The sequence below is a fragment of the Danio aesculapii genome, chromosome 11 (genome assembly GCF_903798145.1).
Source record: "Danio aesculapii chromosome 11, fDanAes4.1, whole genome shotgun sequence".
Taxonomy (NCBI): domain Eukaryota; kingdom Metazoa; phylum Chordata; class Actinopteri; order Cypriniformes; family Danionidae; genus Danio; species Danio aesculapii.
Genome location: NC_079445.1, coordinates 16331541 through 16345061, shown reverse-complemented (window position 1 = coordinate 16345061; position 13521 = coordinate 16331541). Strand labels below are relative to the sequence as shown.

General features: G+C 43.5%; 1 protein-coding gene across 2 annotated transcripts in view; it reads right to left on the bottom strand.

Annotated features, from left to right (window-relative positions):
* hap1 (huntingtin associated protein 1) overlaps positions 1 to 13521 on the bottom strand; it is a 79069-nt gene that overhangs the window by 23295 nt on the left and 42253 nt on the right. Inside the window, exons 1-3 of one of the 2 annotated variants that reach the window (XM_056467862.1) lie at positions 11654 to 12010; positions 6919 to 6995; positions 6693 to 6809 (exon numbers count right to left, since the gene is read on the bottom strand). In XM_056467862.1, the coding sequence (XP_056323837.1) occupies positions 6693 to 6809; positions 6919 to 6995; positions 11654 to 11798 (339 nt within the window). In that variant the 5' untranslated portion in view covers positions 11799 to 12010. Of the gene's footprint in view, positions 1 to 6692; positions 6810 to 6918; positions 6996 to 11653; positions 12011 to 13521 lie in introns of those variants that run through there. The other variant, XM_056467861.1, reaches the window with a different exon arrangement.

Sequence of the window (13521 nt, the reverse complement as noted above, 5' to 3'; positions counted from 1 at the left end):
GAGACACACGTCTCCGTTCCCTATTCGGGGAACGTGGGTTACGTACGTAACCAGGACGTTCCCCTTCATATGGGAACTTCAACGTGTGTCTGTTATTAAACAGACTTTTGGGAGACTGTATGGAAAGCGCCACAGCAGCTAAGCCTGTCGCGTCCCTGATGTGTAGTTTGCCAAGCCAAAGCGTGAGCGCACTGACATCACCAAGAGCGCAACCTTCCAACGTCCCCTAGGCCCAACATATTACCATTACATGGGAATAAAAGTTTTAAATCGGGGGTCGTAAGTGTGCTTTTACCTAGCTAATATAGACTAGGGATTTTGGAAATACGACAGTACGTTGGGAAAGCGTGCCAGTCCCCGAAGGGGGAGGACGCAGCGGAGACCACCTGCTACCCTAAAAGGGGAGACCTGATGGTAAGGAGACATATGGACTAGCCCTAATGAGGGGGAGTGCTACATATGATAAGCTGGTTAGCGGTTTAGGGAAGACACGGGACCGCCTAATAAGGGAGAACACACCGTGGTAATAATGCATATGACATCACCAAATGGGGATGCACATAGCTGGCACCGATCCTCAATATGCGTGTAGACCTAATGGGCATACCAACCGCACACTGAGCCATGCACTCGACTCCTCCGCTGAGTCGATGCTGGGGGCCTCGGAGGAATTCTCTAGGGTTCGCCTGAGAAGGGAAACTTACTAGTAGAATAGGAAAAAGCGCACGCATCTCCGGTTTAGGGAGCCTGGCGCAGCAAGCGTTTGTGACACCGAGCTTAATTCTCCCCCGATTGATTGGGATTCCCCAATAACCGGGAAAAAACGGCTCCACTCGGAGGTTATAAAACCTCGCAAATGTGTTAGGTGTCGCCCAACCCGCAGCTCTGCAGATATCTGTGAGAGAGGCGCCGCGTGCTAACGCCAATGAGGAAGCGACACCTCTAGTGGAGTGCGCTCTCACGTTAGGGGGGCGCGGCTCGCCCTGGCATTGATAAGCGAGGGCGATGGCATCAACTAACCAGTGGGCCAACCTCTGTTTTGACACGGCACTTCCCTTCTGCCGGCCACCATAACAGATAAAGAGCTGTTCACATGATCTTACATTTTGCGTTCGTTCCACGTAAAGGCGCAAAACGCGAACGGGACAAAGCAGTGAGTGGGCTGAGCCTGCCTCCTCCGCAGGCAGCGCTTGCAGGTTCACCACCTGATCTATAAATGGGGTGGTAGGAACCTTGGGCACATAGCCAGGTCGGGGTCTCAGGACAACGTGAGAGTAACCCGGCCCGAATTCAAGGCACGATTCGCTGACCGAAAATGCCTCCAGATCCCCAACTCTCTTGAATGGCGCCAATGCGATCAGCAGAGCTGTCATAATGACAGAATACAGAATCGAGTGGCTAAAACAGATCTCTCTGCAGCCACCAGGACTAAAGAGAGATCCAAGAGGGCATGAGAGGGGGGCGGGATGGATTTAATCGCCGCGCGCCTCTGAGGAATCGGATGATTAGATCATGCTTCCCGAGCGTGTTGCCATCCACCGCGTCATGATGAGCGGAGATGCCGCCACGTAAACCTTCAGTGTGGAGGGTGACAGCCTACGCTCCAGCTTATCCTGAAGGAAGGATAACACAATGCTAATCTGGCAAGTTCGGGGGTCTTCTCGGGGAGAAGCGCACCACTCAGAGAATAGACTCCACTTCAGGGCGTAGGCATGCCTCGTAGAGGGTGCTCTAGCCTGAGTGATGGTGTTAAGTACCGCGGGCGGTAAGTCACCAAAGTCCTCCGCGCTCCGTCTATGGACCACACGTGGAGGTTCCAGAGATCTGGGCGTGGGTGCCAGATGGTGCCCCGTCCCTGAGAGAGGAGGTCCTCCCTTAGGGGAATGCGCCAAGGAGGGGCCGCCGCGAGGAGTGTGAGCTCCGAAACCCAGGTCCGGTTGGGCCAGAGGGGCGCAACAAACAAGACCTGCTCCTCGTCCTCCCTGACTTTGCACAAAGTTTGTGCGTTTAGGCTCACTGGGGGAAACGCATATTTGCGCGTGCCCGATGGCCAGCTGTGAGCCAGTGCATCCGTGCCGAGGGGTGCCTCGGTCAGGGAATAAAACAGCTGGCAATGTGCGTTCTCGGTGGAAGCAACAGATCGATCTGGGCTTCCCCAAAGCGCGCCCATATCAGCTGGACCGAATCGGGGTGGAGTCTCCATTCTCCTCGGGACACTAGCTGCCGTGAGAGCGCATCGGCTGCACGGTTGAGCTCGCCCGGGATGTGAATGGCACACAGTGATTTCAGCCGCGTGTGACTCCAAAGGAGCAGACGGCGAGCGAGCTGAGGCATGCGGCGAGAGCGCCTACCCTCCATATGGTTGATATAAGCCACCGCCGCCATGCTGTCCGTCCTGACCAGCATGTGTTTCTGCTCCAACACCGGAAAAAAGCGGCGGAGAGCCAGATACACTGCCAACAGCTCCAGGCAGTTGATATGCCAATGCAGGCGGGGTCCGGACCACGAACCCGCGGCTGCATGCTCGTTGCACACGGCCCCCCAGCCCGTGCTGGAGGCATGTGTCATTACGACAACATGCCTGGATACTAGCCCTAGGGGCACTCCGGCCCGTAGAAAAGCCAGATCCGTCCAGGGGCTGAGGGTGCGGAGACACAGCAGAGTGATGTTCACCCGGTGCGTACCCGCGCGCCATGCCCGTCTGGGGACTCGATCGCGAAGCCAACGCTGAAGTGGTCTCATATGAAGCAAACCGAGCGGCGAGACCGCGGCTGCGGATGCCATATGCCCCAGGAGCCTCTGAAAACATTTCAGTGGGACCACTATTTTCCTGTGGAGCTCGTTACACAGGAAAGCATTAGCCTGGCGCGCTCCTCGGAGAGGCGCGCAACCATAGCAACCGAATCCAGCTCCAGCCCGAGGTAAGAGATCCTCTGCACAGGGCAAAGTTTGCTCTTCTCTCGGTTGACCTGAAACCCCAACTGGTCGAGGTGCCGAAGCACTTTGACTCTGTGCATAATCAACTGATCGCGAGAAGAGGCTAGAATGAGCCAGTCATCGAGATAGTTGAGTGTGCGGATGCCCGCAAGCCGCAGTGGCGCAGAGCACCCTCCGCGAGCTTGGAGAAAACCCGCGGAGACAGAGAGAGCCCGAAGGGGAGGACTTTGTACTGCCACGCTCGTCCTTCGAACGCAAACCGGAGAAAAGGGCGGTGGCGTGGAAGAATAGAGACATGAAAATACGCGTCCTTCAGGTCTATGGCTGCAGACCAATCTTGTGGACGGACGCTCTGAAGCAAGCGTTTCTGCGTAAGCATTCTGAAAGCATTTAGTATAAATGACAGTTCAGTCTGCGCAGATCTAGGATTGGTCTTAACCCCCCGCTCTTTTTTGGCACGATGAAATACGGGCTGTAGAACCCGGACTCCATCTCGGCTGGAGGGACCTGCTCGATTGCGTCCTTCGCCAGGAGGACCGCAATCTCCTCTCGCAAGACAGGGGCGCTCACGGGGATCACCCTCGTGAAAAGGACACCCGTGAACTTGGGAGGGCGAATAGCGAACTGAATCGCATAGCCGAGTCTGACCGTCCGTATGAGCCACCGCGATGCGCTGGGCAGCGCTAACCAGGCTGGCAGAGCGCGCGCTAATGGCACCATCGGAGCGATCACTGACGTGCCAGCGGAGGGGCAGCTCGGGATGGGAGTGCTCATCCCGGGAAGCGGTGCGTCCCGGGGAAGAGCTGAAAATAAGAGAATTTCTCTTACCTTCCTCCCTGGATCCCGCGGTGAGGCCAGAGTGAGAGAAAGGAGTCCGTCCTGCTGCACTCTGAGGGCCTGAGGCGAAGGGTCCCGGTGCTGCGAGCTGAAAGGCGGAGCGTCCCAGACTGGCAGTACTCGGGCTCGCGCATCCGGAGAGAGAGGAAACTGCTCTTTTGGAAATTTGGTTGCCGCCAGCCCAGGGGCCGGCAGCGAGGAGTTTAAAGTCGTTGTGGACTGATTTAATAATCCTCGGCCCCCCACCGAGGAAAGAGCTGGTCCCCTCTTTTCCGAATGGCCCGTCCCAGGAACGCTTCGCGGTCCGTTTACTGGACTTAGCGGCGCCCTGGGGCGGGGGCGTTGCAGTCCCGCGGGAGGCTCGGCATTGCCGCCTGGCCGGAGCGGGCAGCGAAAGCGGAGCAGATGAAGCCGCGGGTGGACGCCCTCGGCGAAGAGCAACCGCAGCGGAAGGGGCAGCGGGAGGAGCAGTTTTTCGAGCCCGCTGATAGATGACCTCACCCCTCGCCTTGGACTGCTTTTCACCGCGGAGAATTCCTGGGTGAACTCCCCGACGGTGTCGCCGAAAAGGCCGGCCTGGGATACGGGAGCGTTAAGAAAGCAAGCTTTGTCAACGTCTCTCATATAGCCAAGCTCAGCCAGGGGTGGCATTCCTGGACCACTAATGTGGCCATCGTCTTCCCCAGGGCACGAGCAGCCGATTTAATAGTCATGAGAGCATAATCGGTTGCCGTGCGGAGCTCATGCAGCAAGCCTGGGGGAGAACCGCCCTCCTGCATCTTGGCCAGCTTCTCGGCTTGGTAGCGTTGATAGGTGGCCATAGCGTGCAGAGCGGAGGTGGCCTGGCCCGCAGCAGTGCAGGCTCTGGCCGTGAGAGACTCAGATAACCTGCACGCTTTGGAAGGGAGTGAGGGCGGACCTCTCCGAGTGGAGCAGCTCTGCGGACAGAGCACGCTCCGCCTGGGGAGTCGCCTCATAACCCCTGGCCGCTCCGTCATCGAGGGAGGTGAGAGCGGGAGCGCACGAGGACCGGGCAGAAAAATGTGCCCTCCATGCCTGCGTGAGCTCTCTGTGTACCTCCGGGAAGAAGGGGACGGGGGGTCTAAAAGGCTTCGCCTTCTTCACCCCCACGTAACACCCATCTAAGCGGTCCGGCCCCGGTTCTGGGGGACAAGCCATCTCCAGTCCCACGGCCGAAGCAGCCCGGAATAACACGGCTAACATGTCCGACTCCAGATCCGAAACCTCACTGATAACCCCGGAGGGTGGCAGGGGGTCCGGATCTTCATCAGAGCATGTCAGCCCGCCCTCCGATGCAGCGATGGACATCACGTCCCCGGTGTCATCTAATGAGAGCGCGGCCAACCCAGAGGATGGACCAGCGCTAACACTCGAAGCAGAAACAGAGCGCACTGACGAGGAGCGAGGGGTCCGCGGGCCCGAAGGCGACGGATTAGCCCCCACTGTAACCCTCAGGCCTGCCCGAGTGCTAACCGCTTGGCGGGGAGCAGCAGGGGTGACTTGCCCTAATAAAAGAGCTCGCCGCGACCTCAGTTGCGCAACAGTCAAGCCATCGCAATGCGGGCAAGAACTGTCCGCGAGCACCGCATCAACATGTTGGACCCCCAAGCATGTGACGCAGTACTCGTGCCTGTCATCCGGGGAGAGGAAACCACCGCATCCAGAAACGCACGGTCGAAACGACATCTTTAAAAAGACGCGCTGCACGACCGTGTGCTCTCTTAGGGAATTCTGCTCTTTTAACAAACTGCTCTTTCAGGTCACCAGCGAAACGCCAAGGGGACGGGAAACCCAGCTCGACCGCCGCTAGAACGTCTTCCCTCGCACTGGTGAGAATAATGCTTTCTTCAATGTTGGAAGTCAGCTCAGCAGAAGGGTTCTTCAGTCTCAGATCGGGTCTGAAGCAACAATTCTGATGAGCTGGCTCCAGCAGCCGACTGATATAGCCCTAATTGGCTCATCAGTTTCAGCTGTGGAGCTAAGCTCCGCCAATTCAATTGGCATTTCATTGGCCCGTTTTCTTATCTTCAGATGTGATTGGTCGTCTAAAGCACTCCCAAAAGTCTGTTTAATAACAGACACACGTTGAAGTTCCCATATGAAGGGGAACATCAATAACGTTACAACTCTGATATTTTATGTCTTGCTATATCCATGCATGCAAAGCTTCTACGCAATCCTCTAAAACAGTATTCTCGGCCTAAATTGATATTACCAAATATTTCATATTCCAATTATTAAATATATATGTAAAACATATTGCACTGTTCAAACATTTTAATAATCATCATTTTAGTTGATTTATGACGTATATGTGTATGTGCAGTGGAGAGATTAGAGCTGCTGGATTTAAAACACATAATCTCATCAACTTCTCCCAAAATACATGAAAGCAAGTGCCTGTTTAACTTGGAAAAGAGTGGAGCAAACATTTTAGTTAGCTTAAAAGCATGTGTCTGTTGTCAAATTATATGTGAAATGATCATTGATGCCATAGATGTCAGCATATATTTTACAAGCAATAAAAACAGACTAGGCTACTTTGTGTTTCATTAATTCCACACCCCTTGTCAATCTAACATGTTTGTCAGTCACAATGCATTGGGACAGCTAACCAACAACAAAATATTTGGTGTCATTTACTGTCTTCATCAAAGCCAAATCTAATCGAGCCGTTTGTACCAAGCTGGGGGAAAAAGGTTTTATAATAATGTAAAATTTGTTAAAAGCGTGTGTTTTCCCTCACCCACCCCCAAACAGAATCAAGACTTTGTAAAAGAGCACAATTACATATAGACCACTTTAACATTTACTTTATTACAATAAATGATTTTAGTTTTATGGTTTTACTTGTGTTTTATTATTGTTGTAGCTATGTACAGTATAACAATTCAGACCTCTTCCTTGGTACTCTCCAGCTGTTCGTCCAGTAGTTTGTTGCTTTCAGTCAGGGTTTTATTCTGCTTGAGCAGCGACTGGCCTATCCGGGCTGCCAATTCCAGATCCCGCTCTTTCTGCAGTAAAACACATGCAGTTATAAGACTTTTATTATGTCATCGCTGAATCATTTATGATTATTTGCACCAAAATCTGAGACTGTAAAAAAGACATGGGCTCTCTCACCTCTTCCAGCAGATGTGTAACTGCCTCAATGTCATGATACGTCTTTGTGATTTGACCAACTCTCTCTGAACACAGCACTGCAGAGGTAAAAAAAAACACATAAAAGAATGTTAACAAGCAGAATAAGGTTGGCTGATGGGCTCATAATGAAATATTTTTTAAAAATGCAATAAAATTATTGTGCTAGATAATCTGATATTCAAATGCATCAAAAAGGGCTAATAAAACTGAAGAACTGCATACAGGACTGTAGATTCAAAATGACTCAGCCCCGACCAGACGTCTGGTCTATGCAGACAAAAACATGAGCCTCTCAATCTGATCCATATTAAGGGGTAATTCTCTCACCGTTATCTCTACTGACAGAAAGTTATCAGGCCTGAATCTTCTAAAGCGATTTCAAGCTAGGAATATTTTTCTTTCTTTAAAGGTGCTGTAAGTTTTTCACTCTTCTAAATCATAAAATACCATAATATGTTTGCAGATATTTAAGAAACATGTCAAGTGAAAATTCTTGTTTATTTGAAAAACAATGCTAAAGTCAGATATTCTGCTTTGAAAATGTGTGTTACGTGCCATAACGTCTGTCTTTGTTTTGTTTTTTTAATCAGCCCAATGCCAGTTTAGCCAATTATATTTCAGCACCCTGTGTTGCCTTGATGGAAAACCGCATGTTTCATTCATTTAGTGTGAGAGGCTCTCAAAGCATGCAACCTCCGGTGGATAATAGCAGACTCCGAAATGAGACACAGATTCAGAGTTCCACATGAGGTGGTTATTAAATAGCAAATAATATAAATATTATGACCGTAAACATTAGGTGAGCAGGTTACATTACAACCCCGTGTCCTAACAACACGCTACATGATGAGATTTGCAGTGATAAGCAATTTATCTGTGTGCACCAGATGAAACCAGAAAGAAAGTTAAATACATCCATTCAGAAGCACAGAATACACACGCACTCACAAAATGAAATTTATAATCTAAATAATACATATTAAAACTCTTTTTAACATTATTACATGTACATGCTGAATCACTCATATGTGTTGATTTGCATCATTTCACAGTTCTAAAGTTCAATTTCAAATGGTTTATCTGAGGTAAACTGTCTGCTGCTGCTTTCAGTAGTATGACAATAAATTTCATGTAAAATGGCATTCAAACTCACACTGTTAGGATTTAGCACTGAATAAAGCACATGAGGTGATCATATCATGAAGCTTTTTTTTGTTCAGCTGCAAAAAATAGAAACAGTTTCTAAAATATAAATTCCAGGTGTTGGTTAGGACAAAAAATTCTTTAAATATGAAAATACTTCTTCTATCGCGTGCAGTTGCTTTTATTTAGAACACAATTTAAATCAGCGTTTAGGCTCGATAGCTCGCTCCTGTTGATCCTCAATATGACAACCTGGGGTTGCATGTGTTTTGATCCAGAAATGCAATACATAGTTCAACCACTGGGTGTCAAACTTACATACTGTACTGCACCTTTGAATATAATATATCATAATATAATTATAGGCATTACAATGTGCAACATGCATTAAAACTATATACAATATTTGTATACAAACTAAATACAATTATCATAAAATGACAGTTACTACCCTGTTGAGTATAAAAATGTAAATTCAAACAGGAAAAATTCAGATATTAAAATTCTGCAAATATCTGGTTTTATAAATGTGTGAAAAATAAACAATAATACCTTTTCTAGATCAGATTACAGGATGTATTTTTCATTTTCTTAAAATTCAGTTAATAAAATACTATAAAAAATTAAGCAAAATTATAAAAAAAAAATGAAACATAATACTAAATTACATTTGGTTAAATATATTGTAGTATGAAATATATCCTTTATCTGATATAAATAACGTGCATTAAGGAAAACACAATGGTATTGATTGGACCACTAAGGCATGCAACAAAAACACTTTTTTTTGTTACCTTGGAATTATAAGGTTCTATCTGCGTTCTGAATGATTTTGAGATATTGAGCTTCAAAGTTTTTGCATTCCATAGCAAACAGTATGTGTGTAACATTTGATTTTGGAATAAAAAGTCTTACAATGTAAACAACTTATAAAAAAGCATCCCATAATGTAAATAAGTTGTCATTTAATAAGATGTCAATAACTCAATTTTGACAAAAATGTCAGATACAATTTATAATTCTAAGGTGACCACTTGGATTGTTTTTAACCATAAAAACTGCTCACTTTTTTTATTTTATCTCTTCCCTAATAAATACAATATCTTTTTGCTGCCTTTTTTCAGGACAGGTATTTCTACTCGGTCGGTTCTTGTTTTTCCTTGAGGCATAATCAAATTTCAACTGGAATGAGGCGTGTTTGAGTTTGCTAAAATAAGAGCTTGGCAGTGTTTCTTTGCTCTGCGAATGGCTACTCAGCAGAAGCTACAGTAATAAAGCTTTAACCTTCAACACCAGCGGCAGACAAATGCACTGCAGAAATGAGGCGATAGCAAGTCAAATTAAAAAGACCTGATAAAGTTGCTGACGACAGGAAAAATAAAGCTAAATGCAAATTCCTAAATGAAACTGACTATATCATTGCAAGCTATGTAGATAACAAAATATATAAGCCATTATTACCATTTAAAAGAACAAATCATAAACAACATTATAAAGACAAAAATATCAAATAAACAGACCTAATTAACTCGAGAATGAGAATAAACATGATGGGTTTGGCAGACATTTAGAAACTGAAACTGTAATTTTCTCATACAAATGCTGAAGCAAAAGCAGAATGTATACAGAGTAATCATTAGTGTCAGCATGTGTCTTGGGTCAGTGACCCGAGTCGCTGCTAAACTGCTCACCTGGCCTAAAAGGAGTGTGATTTACGTCAATGACAGAATTAGGGACATTAAGACAGTAGTCCATACTACTAATACTGGACTGAGCTTCTGTGGGCAGGATAAACTGACTGGACAGGAAGTGATTAAGCCTTTGGGTACAGGCAATGAATCCTGTATGCTTTAATGTATATATGGCAGAAAAAAACTATTAAAATGTTTTTCTATGAAGTTCTGTTCTTAAAATTATATATGCATTTTTGAGAAATAAATTACCTTGACAGTGAAAGAGTAGCTGTCCTAAACAAATATTATCTTTAGAATGTTTTTACACTATGTATGTACTTAAGTTGAAATTATTTATACTTTTTAATATAATTATGCTTTTCTTTTCCACTGTAATGTTGCATTAAAATTCATAAATATAGTTAAAAAACTAAATTTACATATTGCTAATTTAAAAAATTATAAAATTAATGCTAGTCAATTTAGCTCACTTTAATAAAAATGACTGTTCAATATTTATCCAGTCACATTCCATATTTTAGAGATACAAATCAACTTAAAACCTCAGTCAGTCTGGAACCTCAAATGTTTCCATCATAATGTGAAACAAGTCAAAATCACACTGCACAAAAACACTGTAATCTCATTGAGAACCTCAGAAAAATTCAGTTACAGATGATAATCATAGTTTACTGAGTTGCTCTGCACATTTAATGCTCTCATGAATAAATAAAGTCAAACAAACACTGTAAAATGCAGGGTCCCACACAATTCATTCATGATTAGGTTAACTAACAAATTTAAGAGGATAAAACAATCAAGTTGTCCCCAAAAAATCTCAATAACTGTCTTGTTTCAGCTTATTTTATAAAAGTAGTTTCTTGAGTGTATCTGCATTTTTTCCTAATATATTCTGTATTTTAGAGATGCAATCAACAAGGTCAAAAACACCTCTGGCAAAATCACACTTTACAAAAGCCACATGTTTAAGGTGAAACAACACTGAGAATGTCAAAAAAAGGTTGTGTAAATTCCTTTACAGTTTATAATGATAATTTACTGACATGCTGTGAATGTTCGATACACTCTACGATTAATAATGCCCAAATATCAGCAGCTTATCCTATTATACTCCTATACTGTATATGTCTATTAGAGATGCAATCCACAAGGTCAAAAACACCTCAGTCGGTCAGTCTAGAACGTCATGCGTTTCCATCATAATGAGAAAATCACAGTGTACAAAAACACCAGTATGCATGAATGCAGGTAAACAACATTGAGAACTTCAAAATATCATAGAAATTCCTTTGTAGCTGATAATTACATGCCCTGCATAATTAATGCTTTCATAAATAAAGTCTGCAATTTATCCTAATATATTAAATTTTTAGATATGCAATCAACAAGGTCAAAAATACTTCACTCTATCTCTCTGACAAAAACACACTACAAAAACACCACATGTTAAAGGTGGAGCAAGACAGAAACCTCAGAAAAAGGCAAGCAAATTCCTTTGCAGACGATAATGACAATTTATCGAATAAGCACAGCATGTCAGTATCATCTAATAAGTCAATAAAGTCAAAAACAATGCAGTTGATCCTATTATACACCTAATGTATGTCTGTTAGAGATGAAATCCACAAGGTCAAAACACTCTGAATGTTCAGAAACCCATGTGTTTCAAGTATTATACAAAACAAGGACAAAACAATGTCACAATATTTTTTAAACGTTTAACAACACTGACAACCCAAAAAAGGGCAAAAAAAAATTCCTTTACAGACATTTAATTTTTAACTACTAAAGAGAGTCTCTTTCTCTCCTCACTGCCTTCCAGCATGTGATCTCTCCTATGAATAAGTCACACTAGCCTCCTCTTCTTTCGGCATTACCTTGCACCAGCTCCCTGCACAGTCCCTCAGTGTCAGGTTGGTCTTCGTCCTCTGGTTCTTCATCATCCTCATCATGACTGGTGCTGCTGTCTCTCTCGCTCTCGTCCATCCCCAAACTGGTCCACTCCTCCATTTCTACACTCATGCTCTGCTACGATGATCTCTGCCTGCTCTGCAATGCGGTCCGTCTGGAGTCTCTCTCTTTCTCTCTCCCTCTCTCTCTCTCTACAGTCTGTGCCAGGCTGATTTATGATCTTTCTCCGTCTATTGCTGGTAACTATAACTGTCCACTACGCTTTCTGCTCACTGATGTACTTGTGTATCATGCTGAAGTTGTTGCTGATTGTGTGTCACTGCAGCTCAGACTCACCTGGCTGCTCTGAGCCCCAGGAAGGGATCAACTTTTAGAGAAGGGGAGGACGGCTGAGGTCTATGATGACAGATGAATGGCCTGGTGATTTATATGTCTTTAAAGATTTATTTTATTGATTGATGTTGTGTGTTAAAATATTGTATGTTGTTATTTAATGAGAAAAGCTGCCTGGTTTGTTTTTAAACAGCTTAAGGTTTTGTGCTGATGGTGAACTCCCCCTGATTGAACTCTGCATGGTATCTTCCAGATTAATGTCATAATACTGCTGCAGCACAACAGATGGATCCTCCCACACTCACAGGATCACATAAGTGATGTCAATGTTTACTAAAACTAAAACTATTCATAAAACAGTATTCAAGGTAAAAAAAAATTAAATAAGTTCAGATTAAAATCAAACTTGAAAATCTTGTTATAGCTATAAAAATGCTGTCTTAAAGTAAACAGATAAAATAAAAGAAAATTCTAAAATTACTAAAACAGAAATAAGGAAAAATAATCCACATCATAAAGTCTTATTTAAATTTTATTCATTTAAAGAAGAAATATTAAAATAAAAACGACATTTTACCAGACAGTCTTAGAAATAAAGGTACAAAATCGGGACCCTTTCAAAAGGTGCATTTGTGTATTTTTTAGGCACAGCATATGTACCTTAAAGGTACAATATGGACCCTTTACATAAGAATACCCTGGATCCTTTTGGTATTAATACAGTATGTAACCTATAAGTGAAAGTACAACTTTTGAAAGAGTTTCGTTCGAGTAACAGCTTTTATACTTGTAATTTTTTTGATTGTATAGAATTTTAACCCTTTAATACCTAAGCCAAGAAAAAATGGACAGTAGAAAATTCTATTTTCTTTTTAATTTGAAATCTTTATTTAGGCCCTTTAACAAAATAGTTACAAAAAATAGTGAAAAACTGTATTCAATGCAAAGTTTATAGCTTATGGTGACACAATGGGTCTCAAATATGTATCAAATATGATACGTACGACATTAAAGGGTTAATGTTTATACTGCGACAGCTAGTGCATCCCCGAAATGTAACTTAAAAAGTCATTAAAATAAAAATTTTATAATCTATATAAAAAATCTATATAAAAAATCAGCATACTAATAAATATTAAAGCATGGGAATTATTAAACAACAATGCATGCATGTCTAAAAGGAGTATATTTGTATGCAGCCAAAACTACAGCCATGTGAACATCAATGTCAAACAATTTTAACCTATGTTTGTATTAATGTGCTTGTTTGGGGAGAAAAATGAATTTTGTGATATTTTATATTTTATAATTATATGTAGTATTTTTAGTTTTATATATCCCAATATAGGGATAATAATGTCAAAGAATGTTTAAATTAACTTATTCATAAATGCTAAAAAAAAACACTAAAAACACAGGTGTGTGTTAGATTCAATAAAAAAACTACAAAACTTAAAGGTTAAAACATGTTTATTTTTAAAAAGTTTCAAACTTTTCCTAA